This window comes from Oratosquilla oratoria, chromosome 21, assembly GCF_046742065.1.
Source record: "Oratosquilla oratoria isolate Oo_2021 chromosome 21, ASM4674206v1, whole genome shotgun sequence".
NCBI classification, from domain to species: Eukaryota; Metazoa; Arthropoda; class Malacostraca; order Stomatopoda; family Squillidae; genus Oratosquilla; species Oratosquilla oratoria.
The window spans coordinates 42,844,408-42,871,211 of record NC_134797.1 but is presented as its reverse complement, the minus strand read 5'-3'; the positions used below and the strand labels follow the sequence as shown (position 1 = coordinate 42,871,211).

The 26,804-nt window shown below is 37.7% G+C and overlaps 1 protein-coding gene across 2 annotated transcripts in view; it reads right to left on the bottom strand.

The window, feature by feature from the left end:
- SamDC (S-adenosylmethionine decarboxylase) overlaps window positions 1–26,804 on the bottom strand; it is a 93,280-nt gene that overhangs the window by 8,756 nt on the left and 57,720 nt on the right. The window contains exons 3-8 of one of the 2 annotated variants that reach the window (XM_076204776.1): window positions 23,864–23,990; window positions 10,563–10,665; window positions 7,964–8,084; window positions 7,490–7,610; window positions 7,235–7,333; window positions 4,032–4,049 (exon numbers count right to left, since the gene is read on the bottom strand). In XM_076204776.1, the coding sequence (XP_076060891.1) occupies window positions 4,032–4,049; window positions 7,235–7,333; window positions 7,490–7,610; window positions 7,964–8,084; window positions 10,563–10,665; window positions 23,864–23,990 (589 nt within the window). The remainder of the gene's footprint in view (window positions 1–4,031; window positions 4,050–7,234; window positions 7,334–7,489; window positions 7,611–7,963; window positions 8,085–10,562; window positions 10,666–23,863; window positions 23,991–26,804) is intronic. The other variant, XM_076204778.1, reaches the window with a different exon arrangement.

The following is a 26,804-nucleotide window of genomic DNA, read 5'->3' as shown; positions in this document are numbered from 1 at the left end:
GAGGAAAGCAAGAGTGGAAAAGGAGTTAGGAGATTGGGTTGATGAAAGAGTATTGGGATGGTTTGGACACATGGAAAGAATGAGTGAAGAAAAATTAGTAAAAGAGGTGTAGAAGGCTGAGGTGGAGGGAGGGATGGGGTAAATGGGTCACTGAGATAGAAGGAGATGTCTGTTGGGGAAGGAAGAGAGAAGACAGAAGATAGGGGTGAGTGGAGAATGGTTTTGCATGTATGATAATGTGATGCATGGAAGGGAGTGGGTGGGGGATGGGGGGGTTAAAAAGTATGTGTGAATTATATTTTGATGCAGCCCAAAAGGATTTCTCCCTGTCTTCTCTTCTTCTGCATGAGGGGACAGAACGGAGTGCCCTTGCTATGGATGTGCTGTGGCTTGCTGCATTGCTTCTGACCCAGGGCGGTGGGCAAGATGCAGGGATGACCCATCATTTAGGAGGACCCAAGAAAACAGGGAGGAAGGGTCCCCTCTACAGGGGAAAAGACCCTTTATATGTAAGATTACATGTAAGAAAAAAAAAATATATATATATATATATATATATATATATATATAAATTAAAAAAAAAAAAAAAATAGTAAAATAGGTGTGGAAGGCAGAGGTGGATGGAGTGAACAGGAGAGGACAACTGAGGATGAGAGGGATGGATGGAGTAAAAGGGGTATTGAGAAAGAGGGGAATGTCTGTTGAGGAAAGAAGGGAGAAGACAGAAGATGGGGTAGATGGAGAATGGCTATGTATGGGTGGTACTGTAATACATGGAAGGGAGTGGGTGGAGGATAGGGAGTGGTTATGTATAAATGATATTTTGATGCAGCCCTAAGGGATTACTATTCATCTTCTCTTTTTCTGCATGAGGGGACAGAGAGGGGGGTTACCAATTAAATGAAGTGGCCTTCCTGTGGATATGATGTGTCTTGCTGCATTGCTTCTGACTCAGGGCAATGGGCAAGATGCAGGGATGACCCATCATTTAGGAGGAGCCACACGGCTGGTGAATGGAAGCTGAAATGGGTGGGAGTGGAATTATGCCTTTTGACTTTCACTACCTCCCTTGTAAGGGGGAAAAAGACCTTGGTACATGTAAATGTATGGGAATGATTTTATGCCTTTTCTTTTTGGCTCTCCCTTGTAAGGGGGAAAAAGCCTTGGTATACATATAGCAGGAAATGGGGGACTGTGGGGGTAAATTAGAGTAAGGGAAGCAAGGAAATGCCTTGCAATGAGAAGTGTAATGAGAAATTGGTATCTGAAGGTGAACACAAAGCAGAGACTACATGAGTGATTGTGCAGACCACACTGTATGGAATAAAGATTCGAATACAAAAGAGGCAGAAAAGTGGAGCCTAAACATGTGAGATGAAGTGTTTTAATAAGTATAGTGGGGATACCCGGATGGATTAGTAAGGTATAAGGTGGGGCAGTGAGCAGGGCTGAAAAGAGATTGATAAACTTTAATGGAATTTCTTCTTCTTGTCTCCTCTGAATATTCTCACTTTAATGGAATTTCTTCTTCTTGTCTCCTCTGAATATTCTCACTTTAATGGAATTTCTTCTTCTTGTCTCCTCTGAATATTCTAAGTGGGTGATGGGGGAGGAAAAAAATAAATAAAAATAAAAAATATATATATGAATAGAATGAAGAAAGACTAATAAAAAGAAGGTGGAAGTTTGAAGTGGATTAAGTCAACTTGAGTGAATGACCAAGAATGAGATGGATGAATGGATGGATGGGGTGAAGGGGGTCCTAGGTACAAGGGGATCTGTGGATTAAGGAAGGAAGAGGACAAGAGATAATTGTGAGTGGAGAGTGGCCATGAATTCATGAGAAATTTATGTGGCCTGAGGGGATTTCTTCTCTGCTCTGTAATTTCCAGAGTGGATAAGGGAGGAGGGTTGCCACATAAATGAAGTGATGGGGGCAAACCAGCATCACCTGTTGAGCCCTGCCATGGAGGTGTTGTCTCTTGCTGCATTGCTACTGACCCAAACAGTGGGCAGAGGGCATGGATGGCCCATTATCCATAAGGAGCTAAGAGATTCTTAAAAGGGAAAATAAATGGGTGATGGAAAGGTATGGGGATGTGTGAAGGGTGGTTACATGCCTTGGCTGGCTACCTCTCTTACAGGTGAAAAGAAACCTTTTTGGTATGTAGACAGACAAGGTTCTCGTATGTATGTCTATGTGGATATGTACATATAGTTATATCTACTGAATACTCATATTATCTACACAAACTCAACATGAGAAGACAAGAGAGTGAAAACAATAATTATATTATAAAAACCATTTTCAAGCAAATTAGGTAAATATAGGAAATAATCAAAATAAACATATTTTTGTACAGAAGTCACTTACACAAGACAAAATTATATAATCATCATGCAACTGAAACAAAGTACAATTTACTACATGCTCTTTTGTTAGAGGGGTTTTGGAGAAAGAGAGAGAGAGAGAAAAAAAAAAAAAAAAGCACTAATGAGATAAAAATTACTCATGTGCCATTAAATTTGGGTAAGGTCTTAGCAACTACCCACTGGTTTGATCACGTAATGCCATCGTTCTAAGTTGATCACTGTGAAGTAACACATGCACTAAGCAGTACTGAATCTTGTAAAATTTAGAAAAAAAATAAATAAATAAATAAAATAAAATAAAATCTATATCAAAACATACAACAAACATATGTGGATTACAGAGAAAAACCGGTGATGAGAACAAACCACAGGAAAATACCACCATCAAAGCAACAGTGCAACATCATAAACAGCCACTCTTCAAAAAGGAGTAACAAATGCACAACACCTGAGAACAGCAAAACAGCTGTGCTTATATAGAACATTATATTGACACAAACTCAAAAATTCACGTGTACAGGTTCCAGACAAAATATCTTGGACCAGAGGCAGTATTAGTGCTCACAACAGTTTTAAACTACTCCTAGATTTACAACAGAATCCCAACAATCTCGAAAAGAGCACATTTGATCCTTATCTTGAAACACCACAATCTCCATCACAGTTTTACTCTCTTTTCAAACAAATCAAAGCTAATTGAGAGATTGATCATGGAATGAACTAAAAATTGTATCCTCACCAAGCCAATATGGACTCAAAGAAGTCTACTCCAATAGCACTACTCATATACCTCACATAGCAGATACTGGATGGCTTTAAAAAAAAAAGTACCACACCACAGAACAATCATAGTGGCAAGGCCTTAGATAGTCTATATATATGATGAATCAATATTTTCCCCCCAAGTCTCTCTTGCAAGAGACCCACAGCTCCTAGGTAACTGGCAAAACCCACTGCACTGGCTCACAAATCACATCTCATAGGCCCACCTCACATCACATCATCTCACACAACTTTGCCTAAAGGTTTTAACAAGAATCTAACACCTACAACAATAAATCATATATCTTCCATAACCTGTCTCAAGCACCCTACAACACCAAGCACTATTCTCAAGATGAACTAACTCAATACTAAAACAAGAACAATATCAACATCCCTATGTTCAAGTATCACCCACCCCTAACTGCCAACACAGACTTGGCCTGGAAAGAAACTAGACATATTCAAGCTGTAGTCATCACAGAGAGGACATAGAGCACTGCCCTACAATTACCCTTCTCACACAACACAACAAAAATTCTTCTAGTGACTTATGGAACAACCTAATGGCTATGGTCATGTCCTATGTTCCCACAGACAGGGTTGCCAACCTACTCATTACTGGTGAGTCCATCCAGTTCCCAAAACCCAAAGAGATGGGGCAGATAGGACTAGTCACTTCACAGTTGTTGTCATTTAGTGGGAGAAAAGGTGAACTAAATTTTGGTGGAGGAAAGCAAACAGAGAGAATACTATACTATGGAAAGAATTCTTGAGATGGTGCCCAGGTTTTAGAGGGACAAAACATATTTTAACATGCATATGAAAGACAAATGGAATGCAGGGAAAGGGAAAGAGGACTCATAAAAAAGGTGATACGCAAGATATGTACTTACATAGCCCTTTCTGTAACCCTGTTGAAATTTAAATATATTAAGTTGTTAAACTTAAATGCAAGACACATGCATACAAACATACATGGAATATTTGCATATGAATGTATCTATATACAATAATAAAATGCATATTGCCTCCACTTTCACTGACTGGAAACCCACAGTCTCACATTAGCTGGCAATGGTCCTTAGGTCTTCACAAGGACCTCTCTGGGATTCAATCAATCAATCCATGGCCCCGGGTCTCTAGCAGAAGACCTACAGCTCCCAGATGATTGGCAAAAGCCATCAAATTGGCCCATAAATCACTTAAGGAAGAGATATTGTGTTGTTGTTTGGGTAAGACAGTGTAGGATGAGTGGTGTCTTCTGTATGATGACTGCATCTGGAGCAATTTGTTTCTGTAACTTGGGCTATTCTGTGGTGGTTTGAATGCAGTCATGCCGGTGCTTCTTGCTTGTTATGGAACAAATTTCTCTGTGAAGATGATGATTGAGGAAGTTGGGTGGAGTGTGGAGGATCTTGTAGTTCTTGTATTTGTTGTCTAAGCTTATATGTGTTCTCTGGGAAGAAATAGATATATAACCTCTTGGGAAGAAGAATATATCTGTGCTGTACTGGCGTAGATCAGATTTTTGTGGTAAGGCAGATATGTGAGAATGCGTTAGCAAAGGGTAAGGATGTTTTTTGGGCCTTTATGGACTTGGATAATGCTTATGACAGGGTAGACAGGAAGGCATTGTGGAAGATTTTGCAGATATATGGGATTGGGAGAAAGCTCTTAAGGGCAGTCGAGAGTTTTTATGGGAGTAGAAGAGACTGTGACAGAATGGGAAATGGAGAAAGTGAGTGGTTTGTGGTAAAGGTGGGACTGTTGCAGGGATGTATAATGTTACCATGGCTGTTCAATGTGTACATGGATGGGGTAGTGCGGGAGGTAAAGGCTGGGGACCAGAGATGGTTAAAAAAAAAATGGAGAAAAGTGAGGTCAGCCAGTTGTTGTTTGCTGACGACCTTGCACTTGTGGCAGGGTCAGAGGAAGGCTTAAGGGAGTTAGTGATGGAGTTTGGGAAGGTATGCCAAAGGAGTAAGTTGAAGGTAATTGTGGGTAAAAGCAAGGTGATGAGATGTACAAGGGTAGAGGATAGAAGTGATTTGGAAGGAAGTGTAGATTTACATAATTGGGGTTGCATGTGGCAGAAAAGGGAAGAGTGAAGGTGGAGGTAAATTGGAGACTGAGAGAAGCAAGTAAATGTCTTAGAGGATTAAAAAGTGTTATGAGAAATAGGCAACTGGGAATGGATGCAAAGAGATTGTATGAAGGGATGATTGTGCCAACAGAATTGTATGGGACAGACTTGGAATTTAAGAGAGGCAGAGAGGAAACTTTTAAATGTATTTGAGATGAAATGTCTGATAAGTATGGTAGTTGTTACTAGGTTGGATAGAGTGAGAAACAAGGTGAGAATGAAAGATTATCGGGATGGTTTGGACACCTGAAAAGAATGGGTGATGTAAAATTAGTAAAAGTAGTGTGGAAAGCAAATATAGAGGGAATGAATTTGAGGGGACAACCAAGGATGAGATAGACAGATGGGTGAAGAGGGCATTGAGCAAGAGGGGAATGTCTCTTGAGCAAGGGAGACAGCACAAGATAGGGATGAGTGGACAGCGATTGTGTATAGATGATACTGTAATACAAGGAAGGGAGGGATGGGGTGCTTGTATGTGAATGATATTTTGACACAGCCCAAAGGGACTTCTCCCTGCCTTCTCTTTTTCTGCATGAGGGGACAGAGAAGGGGGGTTGCCTGTTAAGTGAGGTGGGCTTGCTGTGGATGTACTGCGTCTTGCTACATTGCTTCTGATCCAAGGCAGTGGGTGGGAAATGTAGGGTTGACCCATCATCTATGAGGTGCTAAGATGAAAGGGGGGAAAGGGTGGTGGATGGGACTAGGTACATGCCTCTGATTTGGCTACCTCCCTTATAAGGGGGAAAAAATTTCTTGGTATATGTCATAGAGTTATTGGGGAAAATTTAAAAAAGTACAAAGTCAGTAAGGAAGTAGAAAGAGAAATGAATGACTCAAGAAGACTACTCAAGCAAGGGAGAGACAGGAAAGAGGGTCAGAAAGAGAGTTAGAGACACGAGTAATTTAAGGGCTGAGGGAGCAGGAACATATGTCTTGTGTATGAACTTATACAGGAGGTGCTAAGATAAGAGGGAGGGTGGAGGGGTGTGGAGTATATTCAGGGATGGAATTGGTGGGAATGATTTTATGCCTTTTTCTTTTTGGCTACCCCCCTTGTAAGGGGGGAAAAGCCTTGGTATATGTATGTATGATGAACTTATATTTTAATTACTCCAAAGTGTGTGTTGCTGTGGATGTGCTGTGTCTTGCAACACTGCTTCTGACCCACTGCAGTGGACAGGATGCAGGGATGACCCGTAATCCATGAGGTGCCAAGATAAGAGGAAGGGAAGAAGGTAGTGGGGAGTGGAGTATGTAGGGGATGCAATGGGTGGGAGTGGTTTCTATGCCTTTGTCTTTTGGCTACCTCCCATGTAAGGGGGGAAAAAGCCTTTGGCATACATATGTATGTACTCCAAAGTGTTTGAAAAATTTGTGTTGGAAATATTGATAAACTTGTTGTGTTGAAAATATATCTAGGAAAATTAAACAAGAGTCCTTATCGCCAGACTACCATCCAACAACTGTTTAATCTGACAGTTGGGAGTTTCTTTGATTCATATTTGCTTGGAGTGAGCATTTGTCACAGATAATTTCTATGGGAGAAATGCATGTAGTCTGCGTCCAAATGAACAACAATCAAGAAACATGATACCCGAGATACACCAACTCTTTCTTACACACATCTCCTTAATACACAAGTTCGGCCATCTGCAATGAACCTGTTCTACCAAGTCTCCAAATATAAGCATAAAAAATTCAATCATGCAAGTCATATGAGGTTATTACTGAGTATACTACTGTAAATTGTGATGCTTTTTTGTTTTATGAAAATCTGAATTAAGTACAGTTTTCCCTTTATGTAAAGTCACATTGCATTGAACACATTCTTATTCCTTGCATAAATGGGAAAACTGGGATGCATGAACAGATATGCAGACAAATGGTGCAGCAAAGTATAAATTATTGGGGTCATTCTATAAATTATTCAAATAAATATTCTTTACTTACCGCAACACTCCTCATCACTCCATTCATTGAGTAGCCACATGGATCAAATAGGTAATCATCAATAATGACCCCAGGGATTAACTTGTCAATTCCAGTTTTCTGAAAGATAATATAAACATTCTTACTTTGTAATCAATAATTCTTAACCCTAACCATATTTGTGGCTTCTTTGACAATGTGACATGATTAATCGATCTGTTGCCCCATATCTCTAGCTAGAGACCAGTGACTTCAGCAAGAAGAATGTTTATTCACCTTTGTGACTTCAGCTGCAGTTGAATTATTTTTCTTGTAGAAATATTTCATCTTCTCCTGGTCCAGATCCATCATAAGTACCTCAAGTGTCTGATCAGGCTCACGCTTGGACTTAATGGCCCTGGAAAAAATAAAACAAATAAATAAAACAGGAGGTATCCAAGTCAAAAGGCACACACCCACTCCCACCCAAGGTGATACAGAATAATTAAATGGTGTATGGGAAAGGTAAAGGAAAAATTTGAGGAGGGTAGCAGGAAGCAGGAATAACAGATATAATTCGAGACAACCTTTCTCTTTGAGTATAGATTAATATCCAAGCATAAAACAAAGCTAAGCGACTCATCTGTTGAGGTGTTACTAAAGTACCGACTGTGTAAAATTTACAAGACAATACTCAATATCAGGATTTTTGAAAATTAGGAATTTTGTAATTAAGGATTCTTTCAATATCAAATGATTAGAAAACATTACCGGTAATGTGGAAGATTCTGACGAGCTGCATTGGGATGCTGGCGGGGTCTTCCAGGAGAAACGGTGTACAGATACCAACAATCTTCACGATTCAAACTGCCCATACAGTAAGCACGACCACCTGAAACCAAAATCAAAAGGATTAACCAACATCTTAACAGACATTAGTCAATCAAAACCTAAAACCTTATGGGCATTTAAAGACTATGTGTGTATACATATGATTCACATAGAGGTGTGAGAATGGAAGGAGTAGGAATACATTTCAAATGAAATCACGTAATATCCCTAACATATTCCTTTCATCATGTCACACAATCGCTACTATATAAACAAACACCAAAGGACACTCAAGAGAGTGGAGTAGAAATGTAATACACCAAGGGTCAGACATGAACCTCTCCTTTATTCAAGACTGTAAGGGTCCTTCTTCAGCCCCTTGGCTGAACTATGGTGTACACCTCCTCATCAAGACTTCACGATAACTTGGAAGTCCTTCTTCAGCCCCATAGCTGAGTATAGACTTCACAACGTGAAAGTCATTCCTTAGCCCTGCAGCTAACTAAAGATGTACGTCTCATCTTCAAGACTTCACAACAACATGGAAGTCCCTCTACAGCCCTGCAGCTGACTAAAGATGTACATCTCTTCAAGACTTCACAACCATGTGGAAGTACTACTTCAGCCCCATAGCTGATTAAAGATGTGTCTCATCTTCAAGATTTCACTAATAAATAGAAGTCCTTCTACAGCCCCACAGATGACTAAAGTCATACATCTCATCTTCAAGATTTCATAACAAAGTCAAAGTCCTTCTATAGCCCCGCAACTAACTAAAGTCATGCATCTCATCTTCAAGACTTCACGGCAATGTGGAGGCCCTTCTTCAACTCCTAGACAGAACAAATGTGTATGCCTCCACACCATGACTTCACGACTATGCGGAAGTCCTTCTCCAAACTGACTGAAGAGAATCAAATGACTAAAATAAGTGAGGGTGCCCATTGTCAACCTTCAGCAATGAGCGTAGTGAATTTTCAGTTGAAGTGTTAACCTCTGCTTCTCACACTTCCTTAGGTAATATGTTTCTTGTTTATAAACGAAGTGTTCAATAGATCATTAACATAATTCTAATGCATAAGATTTTATAATAAAACTAGTAAATATCAAATCTTCAGGATTTTCCTCCTCCCTCTGATAAGAAAAGAACCTAACAATTCTGTCTCAACATTCTCATTAATTTAAGGAAACATTACTAATATAATTAAGCCCTAAGAGAGTGTTGTGATAAGCACCCACCTCCCACCCACTCCAACCTGTCGATCAGTTCCCTTTTATCTTAGCTCTTACCAGCTCTAAACTTTTGCCCAACATCCACAAGTTTATCTCCCATATCACCTTCAAATATACATTAAATAACAATGGTGACATTACATGATCCTGATTTAGCCCCAGCTTCACTTCAAACTATTCACTCTCTTCATTCCATGGTTTCATACACTCAGCCCAAATTTAATACCCACCCCTTTATTTGATCACAGCATAGCAATAACCCCTCTTCCCAACAAATGTTGAATCTATTAAATATATTGGACCAAAGTTCCTTCCTTTTTATGATACCAGTGGCACTGAATCAACTATCTATCTATCTATCTATCTATATATATATATGAAGGTGGAAAAAGAAGTCACGGGTCTAGTTCCGAGTTCCTGAGTTTATTCCTGACCGGTTTTGCTCTATGCTTCTTCTGAAGAAGCATAGAGCGAAACCGGTCAGGAATAAACTCAGGAATTCGGAACTAGACCCGTGACTTCTTTTTCCACCTTCATCAACTTGTCACAATGTACCAGCATATATATATATATATATATATATATATATATATATATATATATATATATATATCTGAATAGAATCACCAGTGACGGTGATGTCGATCAAATAATTCCAACAGTCATCCCCAGATTCGGCAGTTAGCAGTCAATTTAGTTCCTCGGGAAGTAGATTAACTTCCAGGTTGGTGAATTTTATAAGGTCAGTAGCTCAGTCGGTAAAGCAACAGCAGTGAGAATTCACGAGCCCAGGTTCTGGGGATGAGTCGGAATTATATATATGTATATATATATATATTTATATATACATACATATATGTATATATATATATTTACAAATATATATATATATATATTTATTTGCATATATATATATATATATATATATATATATATATATATATATATATATATATACATATTTATTTGCATAAGTAACCACTAGGAAAAGTAAACTAACAAAGCAGAGCACTTTTGTATAATTACATCTTCAGTGCAGATACAAAGAAGGAATCTTTGTATCTGCACTGAAGATGTAATTATACGAAAGCGCTCTGCTTCGTTAGTTTACTTTTCCTAGTGGTTACTTACGTATTTGTGAACACACGCTCCTAATGTTTTTATTGCATATATATATTTATATACACTAAGGGCTTCTTCCTCCTTATAAGGAAAGTAGCCAGTCAAGTCATGCCCCCACTCCACTTCCACCCCTTTTTTCATCTTAGCTCCTCATGGATCAACTGAAAATAATACAAATTCTTACCTGGAAATACTTGATCAAGAATCCTAACCTCCTCTTCAAAGCTGCGGTGCGGTGTCACCTGAAGCTCTGGCCGCTTAAAGTTCTTGCGAGAGTAGTACAAATCCTGTAGGGGTAGAGTAACACCAAAATTTAATTTCTAAATATCAAGAACACCACAAGCTTAGGTAGAAAAACCAACCCAGGGACAGCAGTGCATTCTGATCTCCTTCGCTTGTAGCCAATGTGCTAGAAATAAAAAAATAACGAAGATCAGAATGCATCTGCTACCCTGTACTGGGCCTCCCTAAGCTTGTTGTGTTTTGATTTTTCTGTGCTATCACACATCCCTGGAGCCACTTAACCCATCTTCATCTGAAGCATCACATGGCTCAAGATGAGTTAAGAAAAGATAACATTTATCATTTCACTTCAAAGACTGAAGAACTTGTTTAGCAAAACTTCAAAATATTTACATCAAGAACACAAAAGCTCCAGGTATGTGCAGCCCACCAGAAAGCTTTACATCCAGCATGATGCATGCTCATTGCAGCTGCATCGCCTGCACTTTTGCCAGATTCCAGCCCCGGGAGCCTGGTGCCCCCCCCAGGGTAGTGTGTGAGCAAAGGCCACACACACTCAGTTTAAATTGATGATCATCATGTTTTTGAATTATTTAAAAAAAAAAAACCCTGGGAGAGAGGCCAGTATAAGGATTGCCATAGTTACATTTACCTAACACAACAGGAAATTACAATTTCCTTTACAATAAAATTGATATATCCTAAAACATGAAAAATAAAAAATCTTACCAGTCTGACATTTATTTTCACAAACAAGCCTCAAAATAAAAGTGTTGAGTTATGAAATTTATCATATCACAAAAAATATCTTGAAGGTACTTTTAAGCTTTTTGCCACAATCAATCAATGGCAATCCTCTTTTTCTTATTGAGTACTCAAGGAGAACTCTTTAGTGGGGCAAAAGAACAGGAGGCACAATACCCATGGCGGGAGTTAGGGTCCCTATGGGTCACCTGCTCCGCAGGGATGCTCAGTGAGACTTCATGAGGCAGCAGTTCTACGTGGACTGGAGATTTATCCCTCACTGGAGAAAGAAGACAGCAAGACAAAAACGGTCATTAAGGGCAACTGGTACTATAGTACCCGGGAAGCTGACCCGTTTGGCGCCCTCCTGAATCATATGCAACCACTGTCCACCTCATCTTGCTTTCTACAAATGTTTCAAATCAGTAACAACACTATTAACTTTCCTAACACTTGACTTCAATTATTAATGCAATAAGGAGGCTGAGGAAGTGATTGCATATGTTTGACCGTTTCTCTCCTGTGCTGGGTACTGAGCACAGGGTCCTACCCAGGAGGCATAGGGAGGTCAGCAAAACCTTTGAAAAGTAAGTACTGGAATCATTCTTCTTTCACGAATGAAAAAAAGAAAGGGTGCAGTACATACTTAAAAGTTAGCTGACCCAAAGCCTTTCCTTCTCCTGAGAGGAGGTCATACATGAGTGATACTGAAGCTTACCTTGTTTGAAATTAAGTGCACTTAAGAAAAAAAATATCAAATGTACATACATACATACATAAACCAAGGGCTTTTTCCCCCTTACAAGGGAGGTTGCCAAGTCAAAAATCATAATTCCACTCCCATTCATCCCACCTCTCTTCCTCCCTCTCATCTTGGCTCCTCCTGGAAGATGGGTCATCCCTGCATCTCATTCATCACCCTGGGTCAGAAGCAATGTGGCAAGACACAGCACATCCACAACAAGGCCACTTCATTTAATCGGCAACCCTCCCCCATCTCTATCCTCTTATGCAGAAACATTGAAGACTGGGAGAAATCCCTGTGGGCTGCATCAAAATATCATTCACACATAACCACTCCCCAACCACCATCCACTTTCATGCATCACAGTATCATCCATACACAGCTATTCCTCCACTCACCCCCATTTTCTGCCTTCTCCTTTCCTTTCTCAACAGACATTCCCCTCTTGCTCAATGCCCCTTTCACCCCATCCATCCATCTCATCCTCAGTTGTCCCCTTATGTTCACTCCATCCACCTCGTCCTTCCACACTTCTTTTACTAATTTTTCTTCACTCATTCTTTCCATGTGTCTAAACCATCCCAACACTCTTTCATCAAATGTATCTTCAATCTCCTTTTCCACCCCCACTCTCTTCCTCACCTCGTTTCTTGCTCTATCCAACTTTGTAACCCCTACCATACTTCTCAGACATTTCAAACACATTTAAACTCTTCCTCTCTTACATTCCATGTCTCTGCCCTATACTGTCCATACTGGTCAGCAGTTGATGATGACTTGTGACAAATTTGTTCTCTTTATTAATGTAATAATAATAATTGTTGTCTTATGATTTAAGGATTGGAAACCCAAAGCCCCACAGCAGCTGGCAACAGTCCTTGGGCTCTCCTATAGACCTCTCTAAGTTAAACATTAGACTGTTGTCTGTGTTGTATTAATTTGGGACTGTTTCTATGTCACAAGCTTAGAGTAACAGCAGGGGAGAGTAACTGCCAGTTGTTTGCTCTTGTGTAAAAAGGCTGAGGAAATACAGTTGAAGTAGATACAGAGAGATCATGGAAGTGATCCACAGAACAAATCTCAGCCCCTTGGGGTTCATCATCAAGTGGAGGTGAGGATGTTATTTTCCTCCAATGTCCATCTCATGGTATAATCACTTGCAGATACCACATCTGGTCATTATGCATAAAGTGTTTAGCTGCTTCCATTTGCACAGAAACTCTACTGAGAGTTCAAATGATCACATTCCACTTCACATTCTTTTTGTATCTCATTGAATAAAAAATTGATCAAATTCTTGTGAAAAAAATATTTTAATTTTAATAATATTTTGGGGGACTTTATCATGTTAAGACTTAACATATCTGATCACTCATTCTTTTTACCTTTTTTCTTTCTTTTTCAAACATACTACACTAATGTACAATTATTTAGCTTAAATGGAAAACAAATGTAATATCCTCTGATGAAAAGTAATCTCAAAATAAGTACTCTAAGTAAAGTATCACTCAGCATGATTAAAAACAGTATGTAAAGCAGTGTACCCTAAGAATTTGAAAATGTAAAAAAAAAATATATATATATAAATAAAAAATAAAAATAAATAAATAAATAACATACATTCATATATACCAAAGGCTTTCCCCTTACAAAGGAGGTAGACAAAAGAACAAAGGCATATAATAAATAAAAATAAAGAGCTCCAATTTTTCTAAATAAGTAAACAAGTCACTCATCCTTGGTGCTGATGTAGTGAACATGATTTTGCTTTTTGTTTTACCCACTAGTTGATGGTGCAAGATAATAAGAATCAAGTGTGGATTTGCTGTAGCTGTTTACAGACTGCTGCTGCATTTGCTTTTTCTTTTTATTAAAATATGTGACTTGTGTTGTGGTGCTGATTATATGTTGCTGCTGGTTAGCCGTAAAGTGCATTGTATTATGCAGACATGCTTGAACTGGAGGGAAAAAAGTGTCAATTTCTGGTTTACAGTCTCAACATCCAAAACACTTCTGAATTTATTACAAACTTTGCTGAAAATTTTGGTTTCCATTTTTTTTTCTGATACCTAAATTTTTATAGACTTCATAATTTTTCTATACCAATTGTTCAGAATAACAAAAAATTATCTGCAGGAGAAAATTAAGTGAAAAATAATATGTGAAACTGATACAAGTGTCGAATATATTACAAAATCTTAATAAAAATGTTAAAGGGCACTGGTGACACATGAATCTAAATTAGTTGTTGCCTCGAGTATCACAAGCCCAAAACCCAAGGCCCCAATTGCCAATAGTCCTTAGGCCATCACATAGATCTTTCCAGGAAGAAAAATTGGGCCACTGTCTGTGCCATGCTAGTGTGGGTTTGTAACTACAGCACCAATTAGAAGAAAAAGAAGGAAGGGAGCAGATACTAGTTGTCATCACTCCTTATGTGAAGGAAGAACAGCAGAATTTGAGTGAAATCTTGGGCCTGGTTCAGGGACTGTACCTACATGTAAAGATGGTATTGATGGGTTTTGAAGACAGCTGGTGGTTATATAATTATTTTCATCATTAATTCCACAGGACCACTATGTGCTGGTGCCCATTTTTGGTCCCTGGTGAAGCTAGTGTTGATGCAAGTAGTGTAACAAAGGGGACAAACAGATACGAATACTGAATGCCTATTGGAAAGAGGAAATATCTTAAGGAAAATATATTGCTGAGAAGTAAGAAGGAATTGAACTTCTTATTTAGGTTCATATGGGAGAAACTGAAAATTTAAAGATACAAAGTATAATCGTAAATGGGACACCTTTTTCACAATAACAAAAATTGTCCTCTATGCTATAAATTTCATAAGGCTTTTATTCAGAAAACTAAACTGTACATGGGTGACTTCAATATATCAGAGGACTTGTTACAAGATAATAATCATGGCTGCCATAAGTTTCCATGACTGGAAATCTGCAGCCTCAGAGTAGCAAGTAGTGGTCCTTGGTCAGATGTCCTGTTGTATTAGTGTGGAGATATTTATATTTCTACGTCACCAGCTGTAGTATATAGAGGAGGCGAGTAATTATTGGTTGTCAGTTTTCCTTTTGGTCCCAGTCCAGAGACCAAGAACCAGCCCCTTGATGGAAGTGAAAGTATTGGTGCTATGCAAGGACAGTATCATTTACATCATAAAATTATGAATACTCATTGTACAACCTAACCACTTCAGTACAATGACACCTATGTAGGTGTCATGAGGTGCAAGTGGGTACACAAAAATGCCAGTGTTGGGATCTTTATTTTATTTTATTATTATTATTATTATTTTTTTTTTTTTTTTTTTTTTTTTTTTTTTTTTTTTTAAGTTGTTCATGAGTTACCCCAGAATTCTGTGAATTGGTTTGATCATATAAAGGAATGTCATTTTAATCTTCTGCAGTAGTCCATATGTCTCTCCCACAATCTTGCTGATATGTCTGTCAAGTGACAGGTTGTCTTTTATCAACACTCCAAAATCTTTCTCCTCTTTTATTTTTGTAATGGTTTTGCTTCCCAAGGAATAGTTTAAGGATGGCCTTTTGCTGCTATTGCCCATTTCCAATACTTAGCATTTTTTGGTATTGAACTTCATTTCCCATTCTTGGCTCCATGCAAAAATTTTATATAGACCTTTTTGCAATATTCTACTGTCACCATTTTTCACTCTTCTCATGATTTTTGTATCATCTGCAAACATGTTGGCATAGCTTGTTCCTTCCATTATGTCATTAACAGAGACAAGGAAGATTATTGGTGCAAGCAGTGAACCTTGTGGAACTCTGCTTGCTACTACTCTCCAGCTTGACATCTTGTCCTTTACTGCTATCCTCATGTACCTTTCCTTCAAAAAGTCTTTAATCCATTCCAATCATTTGCCAGCCCTCCAACATGCTCCAATTTCCACCTAAATCGACTGTGATACTTTATCAAATGCCTTCTCTAGGTCCAGATATACACAGTCTACCCCCCACCACTCTCTTGAAGCACATCACTCTTGACTAAAAGCTTAAAAGGTTTGACACACATGACCTTCCAGATCCAAAGGCAAACTGAGTGTCTGTCAGAATATTCATCCTTTCAAGATATTTGGTGAATCAATCTTTCACAGTCCTTTCACATAATTTCAATATTGTGCTCGTTAGTGATACTGGCCTACAATTTTGTGGTGTTTCCTTGTTTCCACATTTGCCCTTTTCCAATCAAGTGGCACAATGCCTTCTCTCAATGAACATGTGATAAGGCTGGATCTTGTCTGCTAGTTGTTCCCTACATTCTTTAAATATTTAGTTTGAGATCCTGTCAGGTCCTGAGGCTTGTCACATCCAATGATCCCAGGAGATTGAGCAATTCCGTCACTTCTACATTTATATTTGTTAAACCTGGTTTTTTGCTCCCCTCACTTTTCTCCAAAAAGTTGCACTCCTTTGTGAAAAAAGATTGGAAACCTTCATTCATTACTTCTGCCTGAGCTGAGGCCTCTTCAAAGACCTCACCATCTACTATTAACTTGGTGATTTCTTCCGTGTCTCAATTTACTATTTATGAACCTGTAAAACAGTTTTAGTTCATCTTTACATTTTTCTACTACACCTCTTTCAAAATTGCTTTCTTCCTGCAAATTCTGGTGTAGTCATTCCTAGCTTGTTTGTAAGCTTCTTTTGTTTTATTGTTTCTTTTCTTCCTCCATTTTCCCCAAGCCACATCCCTAGCCTTTTTCCCAATATCACACTTTTTGTTAAATCAATCCTGTTTTTGTTTCTTCCTTTCTCTAGTGTTTGGCACATGTTTGTTGACTCCTAGGTTGTTAATGTCAAGAAAGATTCCCCATTTCCTTCTTATTCCTCCCGATTTGCTTCTTTAAAGAATTTCCTCAACCCTAAGTAATCTGCTTTCCTAAGATTGAGTCTCCATTGCCTGTGGGATTCTTTCCTTGGCTCTATTTCCTCATCCTCCAGATGAAATTCAATTGTAACATTGTCACTTTTTCCTACTGGGCAAAGGTATGTGTGTGCATGTGTGTTTAAGTGTGTAAGTGTGTGTGATTCACCATGGTCTTGGATCATGTGTTGGACTTGTGAGTGATAGCTATTTCCCTCCAGGAAGAGAGCTCAGAGCTCATATATGATTGATCTATGGGTAATGCTGTGATGATTTGCAGTGCAGCGATACTGAAATTATTTCAGCCCTGAGCAGGAATCAAACCTGGACCACCATAGTGGCAGCCATGAACACTACCACTGCACCATCGTGTGTGCATGTGTGTATTTACTGAGTTGTATTATATGGGAGGGGGAGATATGCTCGTACTGACCCATCTTTGTATCTCTCAACATCTATTTTCTTAAATTCTTGTATGGTTTTTTCACACATCCAATTTGTGTGTGTGTATTTGTGTTGTTTGATGTGTGTGTGCATGTGTTGCATGCTCATACCAATATTTATTGGTGTGTATATCTACATATGAGTATATATATATATATATATATATACACATACAGTAAAATCATACTAAGTTGGCACAATTGGGAAGGGGTTGCTATACTGATTTATTTTGATTTACAAGAGGCCATTGCTTTTTGCAGCACTTGAACAAGATGCCCTCCAGTTTTTGGTGTATTACAGGGGTCTTTTTTATGGGCTCATATGGAGCTTACAATTTCTATGCAAATTCTTAACTCTAGATGCAGCTTTCATTGGGTCATAATAAGAACCTTGACTTATCCTGAACTCACCATATACAGCCTGTAGCATTCCTCTAGCCTTCACACATTGTACCACATTTAAATCTTCAGTTCATGGGGAACATTATTAATATCATTCCCTTTATTCCCTAAAAGGTTAAATACCTGCGGGACATTTATCATATTTCCTGGTGCATAACCTGCATTTAATTTATGAATCACCTAAAAGTATACTCTATGGAATATACTATGATGGACCTAAGTAATTTTTTATTTTAACTGTTTGACAAAAACTATAAAATATGTGTCCTCGCACATGATACATACACATTTTTACCTTTCACACAACTGACAAAGTTGCAGGCATGGTATTTAGACAACACAAACACTAACATAATCAATAGCCTAACTGACAACATTTGAGGAAAAATTAAATAAATTTGAATGGCTTATGCCTTGGCTGGTTATCTCCATTATACAGATGAGGCCTTTTGGTATAGATAGATAGGGATTCCTCACGATGAAAGAAATGAGAAAGTGATAACATGGCTGCTCTCTTTCAAATTGTAAGACAAATAAAAAAATTAAATGAGAGGATCTATCATTATGGGATGAAAGAATTTTTAAAAGATGGAAAAAAAGACAATATTTGAAGGACATTATGAAATAAGTTTTCTGCTGAAATGCTTTTTTTTTTTAAATAAATTAGAAGCAGCTCTGGTGGACAACATAAAAGAACAGCTTTAATCCTGCATAGTACAATTAGGTAAATGATTCTGTTTAATGCCACAAACTCTCTCTTCTTAGAGAGGACTTGGATAGTGCTGCTTAAAAAATCATATGAATCCATTTTGATATGCATACAGAGCATGGTCTCCAACTATTAAGAGAACAAAGACAACACAATAAAACCTTCCCAGAAATACTCAATTCACACACTCTTCCACTCCTGAACCTTCATTGTTCTTCTCAATCTCTCCCTTGTTCACCTTCTAATAATCAATAGACACATGCACATATTAGTCATTAAACAATAACACTAAGCTTCAAGATGTGAAACTACTACAACCTTGTTTTCTCCAAACTATTTGGTCAATGTTTTTCTTGAAACTTGGGTGCACACTAGACACCAGAGCACATTATGAACCAGGAAATATAATACCTTCCATTGTGTCAGTGAAGTTGCTGGCATATAGAATGTACATGATATCAGACAATATAACTGACAATCCAAGATGGTGGCAGGACCATGTGAGAGATGATGCTGGGCAGAGTGCAGAGGCATATAAGTGAGTGTGATAACAAACACAATTAGACTGACATGCCAGGGTGAAGGGATACTGGGTATTGCTGTGCACACTTCGATGACTCACCACTATGGCAGATGTTGGCCATTTGATTGCTGTGGTGGACCCTGGTCATTTCCTCTTGGACGTACCAACTTGGTCACCGGAAGACTGCCACCAACTTGTAATAAAATTTGAGTTGGAGAATGCCAACATGGTGAGGTTTTACTGTATACCAGCATATGTGTATATATGTATATATACACTATATATGTAGGGTGGGTGTATGCTTAGACTCAGGTATCACCCATTTATTGGGGAAAGGGCCTTTTGGAATATGTATGTATGATGTTGGTTTTCATTTTACACACATCAGGATTATGCAATTTCAGAATAATGCCTTCTGTTAACTGACTGAAGGACACGGCTATATCTACATACTGCTGCTGGTTATCTAACATTCATGATGTTCTTGTGTACTAAATGGCAGTTATAAGCAGAAGCACTTATTAGATTTCATGGTTTCTGATAGTATTTTCCTTGCAATCTATCACACTGGTTCTGTTGCTGCACCTCCATTACTGTATTTACTGTTGCTACATTTCCCCACATGCTGTAGTAGCTATATTGCAGTGAATGTGGCCGGTAAACATCCATTTAACAGCAAAGGTGATGATTGTGGACTAAAACATTGCTGGAAATCTATTACACATTATATACAAATTGTAATATTACTATACTACATTGAAATGTATAAGATGATCTGGTGGCACTAATTTGCTTTTTAGAGATACTGTATTAGTTGCTGATTATTTGGGGGTCAATACACAGGTTAGGTGATGGGTTGAAGAATATTCAACAACAATTATCAAGTGGAGAAAATACAGTACTACCTCTCATTAACGGATGTTAATTAGCTGTGTTTGTGGTGTTTTCGCTGTGTTTTTGGTGCTGTTGTTTAGTGCTTTGCAATCACTATGCCACCCAAAAACCACTCCAAATCAACAGATTATTCACATCATCGCACACCGTTACCACCCTTTTAGTCCATTAATGAGAGGTAGTACTGTATATTAAGATAATTTGTAATTTAAACACATACAGTCAATTTGAATGTTCTGCACATGCTTTGTTTTTCTCATCCCATGTTAACTAGTGAATCACCTAACTTGTGAGTCAACAAATTAAATGAATTGATCATACCACAACTTGCGTGTTTCCATGCCCCCTACCCATGCTTATTCAATCCTGTTTTAAGCAGACAAATTTCTTAAACTATTTTGTAATCTAAAATACAGTTTAGGAATGTTAAAACATGACAACCAGAGGTACCACAAAACAGTGTACATGAAAAGGACTTATTCTAGCCTTATCATTGTTATTATAAAACTCCTGCATGCATCTTTGTGATAATGAAAATCCATGTGAACAAGTTGCATAAACACGGCAAAGGAAACATGGACTGGAAGTGAAGTGTTTATTCTTTGAGAAAGTCAAAAGACGAAACATCAGGAATAAATTTTTCACTTCCAGTCCATGTTTCCTTTGCTGTGTTTATGCAATTTGTGATAATGCCTCATACTCCTGATCCTCCTCACAGTGGATTCACTTGTCTAAATATATATATATTTACCAATCATAATACAATCAGATTATCTATTGTAATGCAAATGCAAATCCACTATCATACCATATACTGTAGCCCATCCAATTCAAAATTCATGACAGTTAGGGGAATTTGAGATTATGGGTTACTAGTATATATTGAGTGTAGACAATATTGGTAACCCAATTACTAAAATGCCCTGTATACAAGTTTCATACATAATGTTGTCACATATGCTTCATACACCAGATAGTGCATGCATAAACATACCTTATCAGAACATACATACCTAAAAGGCCTTTTCCTCATTATCAGAGGTGGATTAGTCAAACCAAACACCCACCTTACAACCATCCAAAACTCATTCACTGCCCCTCCCATCTTAGTACCATACCCCATGAGTGAAGATTTCATCCCTCACCTCTGTCACACTGCTTTGATCAAGTCAATGAAATGAGACAGTGCTTCCACAACAAGGCCCAACAGCTGGAACTGGTTTACTCCCACCACTTTGTCAAAGTTGACTCTCCCCCTCCTCCTACCCACTCAAAACTAGTACAGACGCTCCTCTACTTACGTTCATTCGTTTTACGTTTTTTCGATTTTACGTTTGAACTGAAGGTAAAAAAAAAAATTGTAAAAAATAATATTTGAGTGAATTTTTTAGTTTACCGCGCTCTCCGTAGTTCAAACGATACTTGCGCATGACGCTGCGTCCATTGTTTACATTGCGCAGACGACAAACTGAAAATGCCTTGCCTCCTCCTCCTCCACCATCTCAATTTATGTTGCTTGAATTTAATCTATTTGAAATTAATGTTATTATTTTACAATGTTATGTGTTTAATTAATGATTTAGGGGTGTTTCATAAGATACGGTAATAGAATTTACCGATGTATAGTACAGTAACAACTTACGTTCATTTTCAACTTACGTTCGGCCGTTCGGAACGTAACTAAAACGTAAGTTGAGGAGCGTCTGTATTGGTACTGGTTACACATGAAACTTTTTCTCAAATGCAAAAGAAAAAACAGGAAAATGGAGTTTGTGAACGAGTCATTTTTCTCACTTTTTCTCTTATTCACCTCATGACCCATTGGTTAATTGGTGGGTGCATTTCACCCAGCTGCTTTAATGTGATTTAATGTACACTATCATGATGTCAAGAACGGCAAAATTAGAAAATTTTGGAGGGACTACAGTATTCTTCTCTCTGCTACAGGCCCTATTCCAGAATCGAGCTGAAGAGATGTGAACCTTTTCCTCCTATGCTTAACATTTTTTTCTTTATTCCTGCTATTTCAGGTTTACTATAACTAATCCCTTGACTACAATGATGCCCACATAGGGCATCATGAATCACGAGTGTTGGGTTGTCATACATTTGGCAGCTGGTGCCAAGGCATGAGTTTTGGATTATCATATGTTGGCCAGTTAGTGATAACCGATCATGGATGTATGAGTATTACTTATTTTTTTCCTTTTTTCAAGTAGAGACGGAAAGATCTGATTATATGGACACTCTTGATCCAGCCCCACCCTCATTTTATGATTTTTTTTTTTTTTTTTTTTTTTTTTACAGATAGAAAGTTTATTACGAGCAGGCTTGATTGCGTTTTAATAATGATAATAACAATAATGATGATAATAATAGTAATAAATTAATATTAATAATAATAATGATCATTGCATATATTGCGATGCATCAGATTCATTATACAAAGAGCATCCTTTTGTGCATGAGATGTGATGAATCCTAAAACCGTTATACAACTGGCAACCCAATGTTTGCATGCGAACATAAAACTCGTATTGAAGAGCATTTAAGACCCACGAAAACATACAACTCCTCTTCCCACTTTCAGTAAGGAGTATCAAAAATAAGAATGTATTTGTTATGACAATATGCATTGTATTAAGATGCTCATAGTGAAAACTACTAAATAATGACAATGATTCATGAGCTGTACTAGGAATTTTTTATATGTGTAACTACAGATGGTGATGATATTGGTAAGATAAGTAGTGATGATGAATTACTTACCAGTATCTCCCTAATTTAAATTTTAATAGCTTAAGATGTTTTCAAATAAAACTAATAAAATATATGTGGCAGTTATGACAAACAGGAATATACATACAAGCTCGGAATAACGTACTGCTCAATATTTTTAAAGTTGGGTAGTTTGGACGATATAACTTTGCCATAAATTTTGTGTTGATCTCTTTCTAATGAAAGCATCCAGAATAACAGTAATAAGATGATGGTGATGAATGGTCAAATAATATTAGAATATTATGGAGCTAGGCTAGGTATGAGTAATAGCTGTCATCACATCTGGATAAACATTAGCCAACCAGATACCTAAATTCTGGATCTAAGACCTAATATATATTTTCTGAGCCATTTTTGAAGGCAAAAAAAGTGGGTCTTATATGCCATAAAATACAGTACTTCCTTTTCTCCTATAACCTGATTCTTCCCCTAGCAGTAACACATGTCATACCTCCATAAATAACAGAGGTATTCTATTATTATTGAAGTGTAAATTGTGGAAATCACAAGAGCACAAGCACAAGGCATAGGCGATTTGGTGTCTTCTACCATGATGTCATGAAGATGACGGCCAATATATATATAAAAAGGGGACAATCCTGCTAAAGTTGTGAACAACTCATGCAAGTGTTGTGAATGTGAATTTAGGGTTTCATATGTCACAAGTAAATTGCACACTGAGTTATGGGGAACTCATGAACCTACTTTACATACTACCACAGCAGAAATCAACTGTTTGCAGACTTGGTATAAAATTCTTCAAAAGAAATGTTATATACATTATATAATTTTGTATGAGAAATTACAAAGAAATTCTATAAGCAAGTGCAAGACATGCACATGAATTAAAAAAAATTTATCAGTCTACATATATATATCTACTACTAATAATACAATCAGATTTCCTATAGTAATGCAAATGCAAATCCACTATCACTTGTTACAACAATAAACTACACCATGTGCTTTCTTCACATATGTTTTGGCTGTTAATTTAATATATTACAATATTACAATTTATAATATACAAACAAAATAAGCTATTACACAAGGCATGACAATTACCATTACGACACAAAAAAAGAAAATGAAATGTACTTACCTGGACAGTATCATAACCAGTGTATTGATTGACCAATGAGAGCAGAAGAGGCAGACACTTGAGGGGGGTTGTTGTTCCACAAGTCTTCAAGATGAACCTTCGGCAGGAGATGAACATGCTGGACTCGCTGTGAATAACAGAATTATTAGGAATTTCAAGAATATAATGACACATTCTTATGCTTTTATACTATCAGATTATTTTAATATTCTTTTTTAAGTTTCACTGTTTTGATTTCCCTGAGACTGTGTGACTTTACTGACAGGTGCTTATACAAAGTGGTTCTGCAAGATGGGCATCACAGAGATCTCCCTGCCATCTATCTTCAAAACCTGTCAATACCTCCATCTAGAGGTGTCATAAGGAGCTGACACTGTCTCTGAACCAAATACAAGACTCTCTCCCCACCTTATCACACAAGGAGATGACAACCAGTAACTTCTCTTTCACTAACATAAACTAATGAAAAAAATGTATGTATATATGTGTTAACCCACTATCGGAGAAATAATAACGGAAAGTACAGAGAAACTGTATATTTCGACTACTCTCTGTAGTCCTCTTCAGCAGAATGCTTACATAAGGTTAAGGTACAAGTATATATGAAGAAATGAGGGGTACATAGAAGGGGATGAGGAAAGTGGGGGGGGGGGGGGCTCAGGTCACATGCCCTTGAAATGGTCGGGTCAAAGTAGGACAAGGGGTGATATTTTGTCCAACCGCTTTAGACATGATCTTGTTGACCGCTAACTTGGTAATACAATCTGGGGGCCACTGGCCTTTAGAGGTATTAAAGTTAGGATAATGTTTTATTAGAGAAGATTCTACCATTTTTCTTCACGAGATTAAAGGAACATAAAAACTCCATAAAATATGGACAAGTTAACTCCACTGTGTTCCTTCATGCCAGCCAAAAAGACCATAGATTAGATTGGGATAATGCATCAATATTTTATAAATCACACTGTAGCTACAGAAGAAAAATTGTAGAATCTTCTCTAATAAAACATTATCCTAACTTTAATACCTCTAAAGGCCAGTGGCCCCCAGATTGTATTACCAAGTTAGCGGTCAACAAGATCATGTCTAAAGCGGTTGGACAAAATATCACCCCTTGTCCTACTTTGACCCGACCATTTCAAGGGCATGTGACCTGAGCCCCCCCCCCCACTTTCCTCATCCCCTTCTATGTACCCCTCATTTCTTCATATATACTTGTACCTTAACCTTATGTAAGCATTCTGCTGAAGAGGACTACAGAGAGTAGTCGAAATATACAGTTTCTCTGTACTTTCCGTTATTATTTCTCCGATAGTGGGTTAACAGTGATCTTTTACAAATGTGTTATAACATACTAGTTTCCAATATATGTTTATATATATATATATATATATATATATATATATATATATATATATATATATATATATACAGTATATACATATATATAAAATCCACATAATGCAGACGTCATTCCAAAGTTTCGTCCCTGACAGATCTATGAGATGACCTAAAGACTGTTGCAAGGTGCTTGGGGGTTGTGGGTTTCCAGTAAGTTAAACTTGTGACAATACACAAATAATAACTACCATAATAACTGTCAAATAGAATGTGTGGTGCCATCTATGATGTCACAGACTTTTCCAACTGTAAAGAAATTATACAATATACCACCAGGGTTTTAAATTCATGACTATGTTAAGTCAAAAGATCTTTTGTGGCGCCCCTATGAACCAGAATTATGCAGAGTTCCCATATGTTTGGAGACAACTCCCAAACCATACAGTAATCCTGAGCCATTTCTTAGTTTCTGTCCATCCTTTCTGCTGTCCATGTCTCCATCACTTCTAGAACTCTCAATTTTTCGTGCTCCTGTGTCGGAAAAAATGAGAAACAAGAATGCCACAACTACATTATTGTACGTGTCAAAATGGATCGCAGCTAGAACTGAGATTCACTTTTATTCATTTTATTTTTCCTACGAATGCCCATGCACCTTGGCCATCCATCTTATGAAGAACAATTCATGTTGCTTTAAACAGGCATTTTTTCAATATTCATCTTTTTTATATGACCAGTCATGTGGAAACTTTAGTTGGACATTTCCTGGGAAACGTTAAACTTTGGAATTTAAGGGTAATATTTTCTTGGTAAATGTTCAGTTGTGTACATGGACGCGATAGAGCGTTAGAAAATTGAATATAAATTTTATAAATTATAATGTATCAACCCTAATATGCAATATTCTTGGCGGAAATAAAAAACAAAAAAGTTGCTAAAACAGATTTCGTAAGTAACGAAGTCGCGCCGGACGAATGGTACGTCATGTTTGTGATGATGGATGTCGACGTCGAAGAAATGAAAGGATAATAAATTCGTCTTGCCTAACCTAACGTGTATTTAGTAAATCGGTACCTGTAACTAAGGTCATCCGGATCGTCGTCATCGTCGTCGTCACGGATGTTGGCGGCCTGTTCAATCACTCTTTCTGATTGCGGGGTATATGGGTTTTTCTTAGCTTGAAGGAATGCATGGATTTCAGCTCCATAGCATTCCTTCAAGATTATATACCACGCGAGGTACTGACGGAAGTACCGAGGGCGTACACCAGGACTCAACTGGATCCTATGCTAGCGACTGCGTTCATTAGTATATTTGCTTGTAGCAAGGAATTTTTTTCCGCCAAGAAAATCGCATATAACGTCCATGTATTGAAATTTACAAAATTGATATCTAATTTTCTAACGCTATATCGCGTCCATGTACACAGCTGAACAAATACCATTTTTTTTTTTATTTGTGTTGCAAGACGCTGCAAAAATGAATGACGGTTGACTGACACAAGTATCTGGAAAACTAACTTCCGGGACACAAATACGTAAATCTTAAGATATTCAGGGCTGTACTCTACTGCTCCCACTAATCAACGCAGTAAAATAAA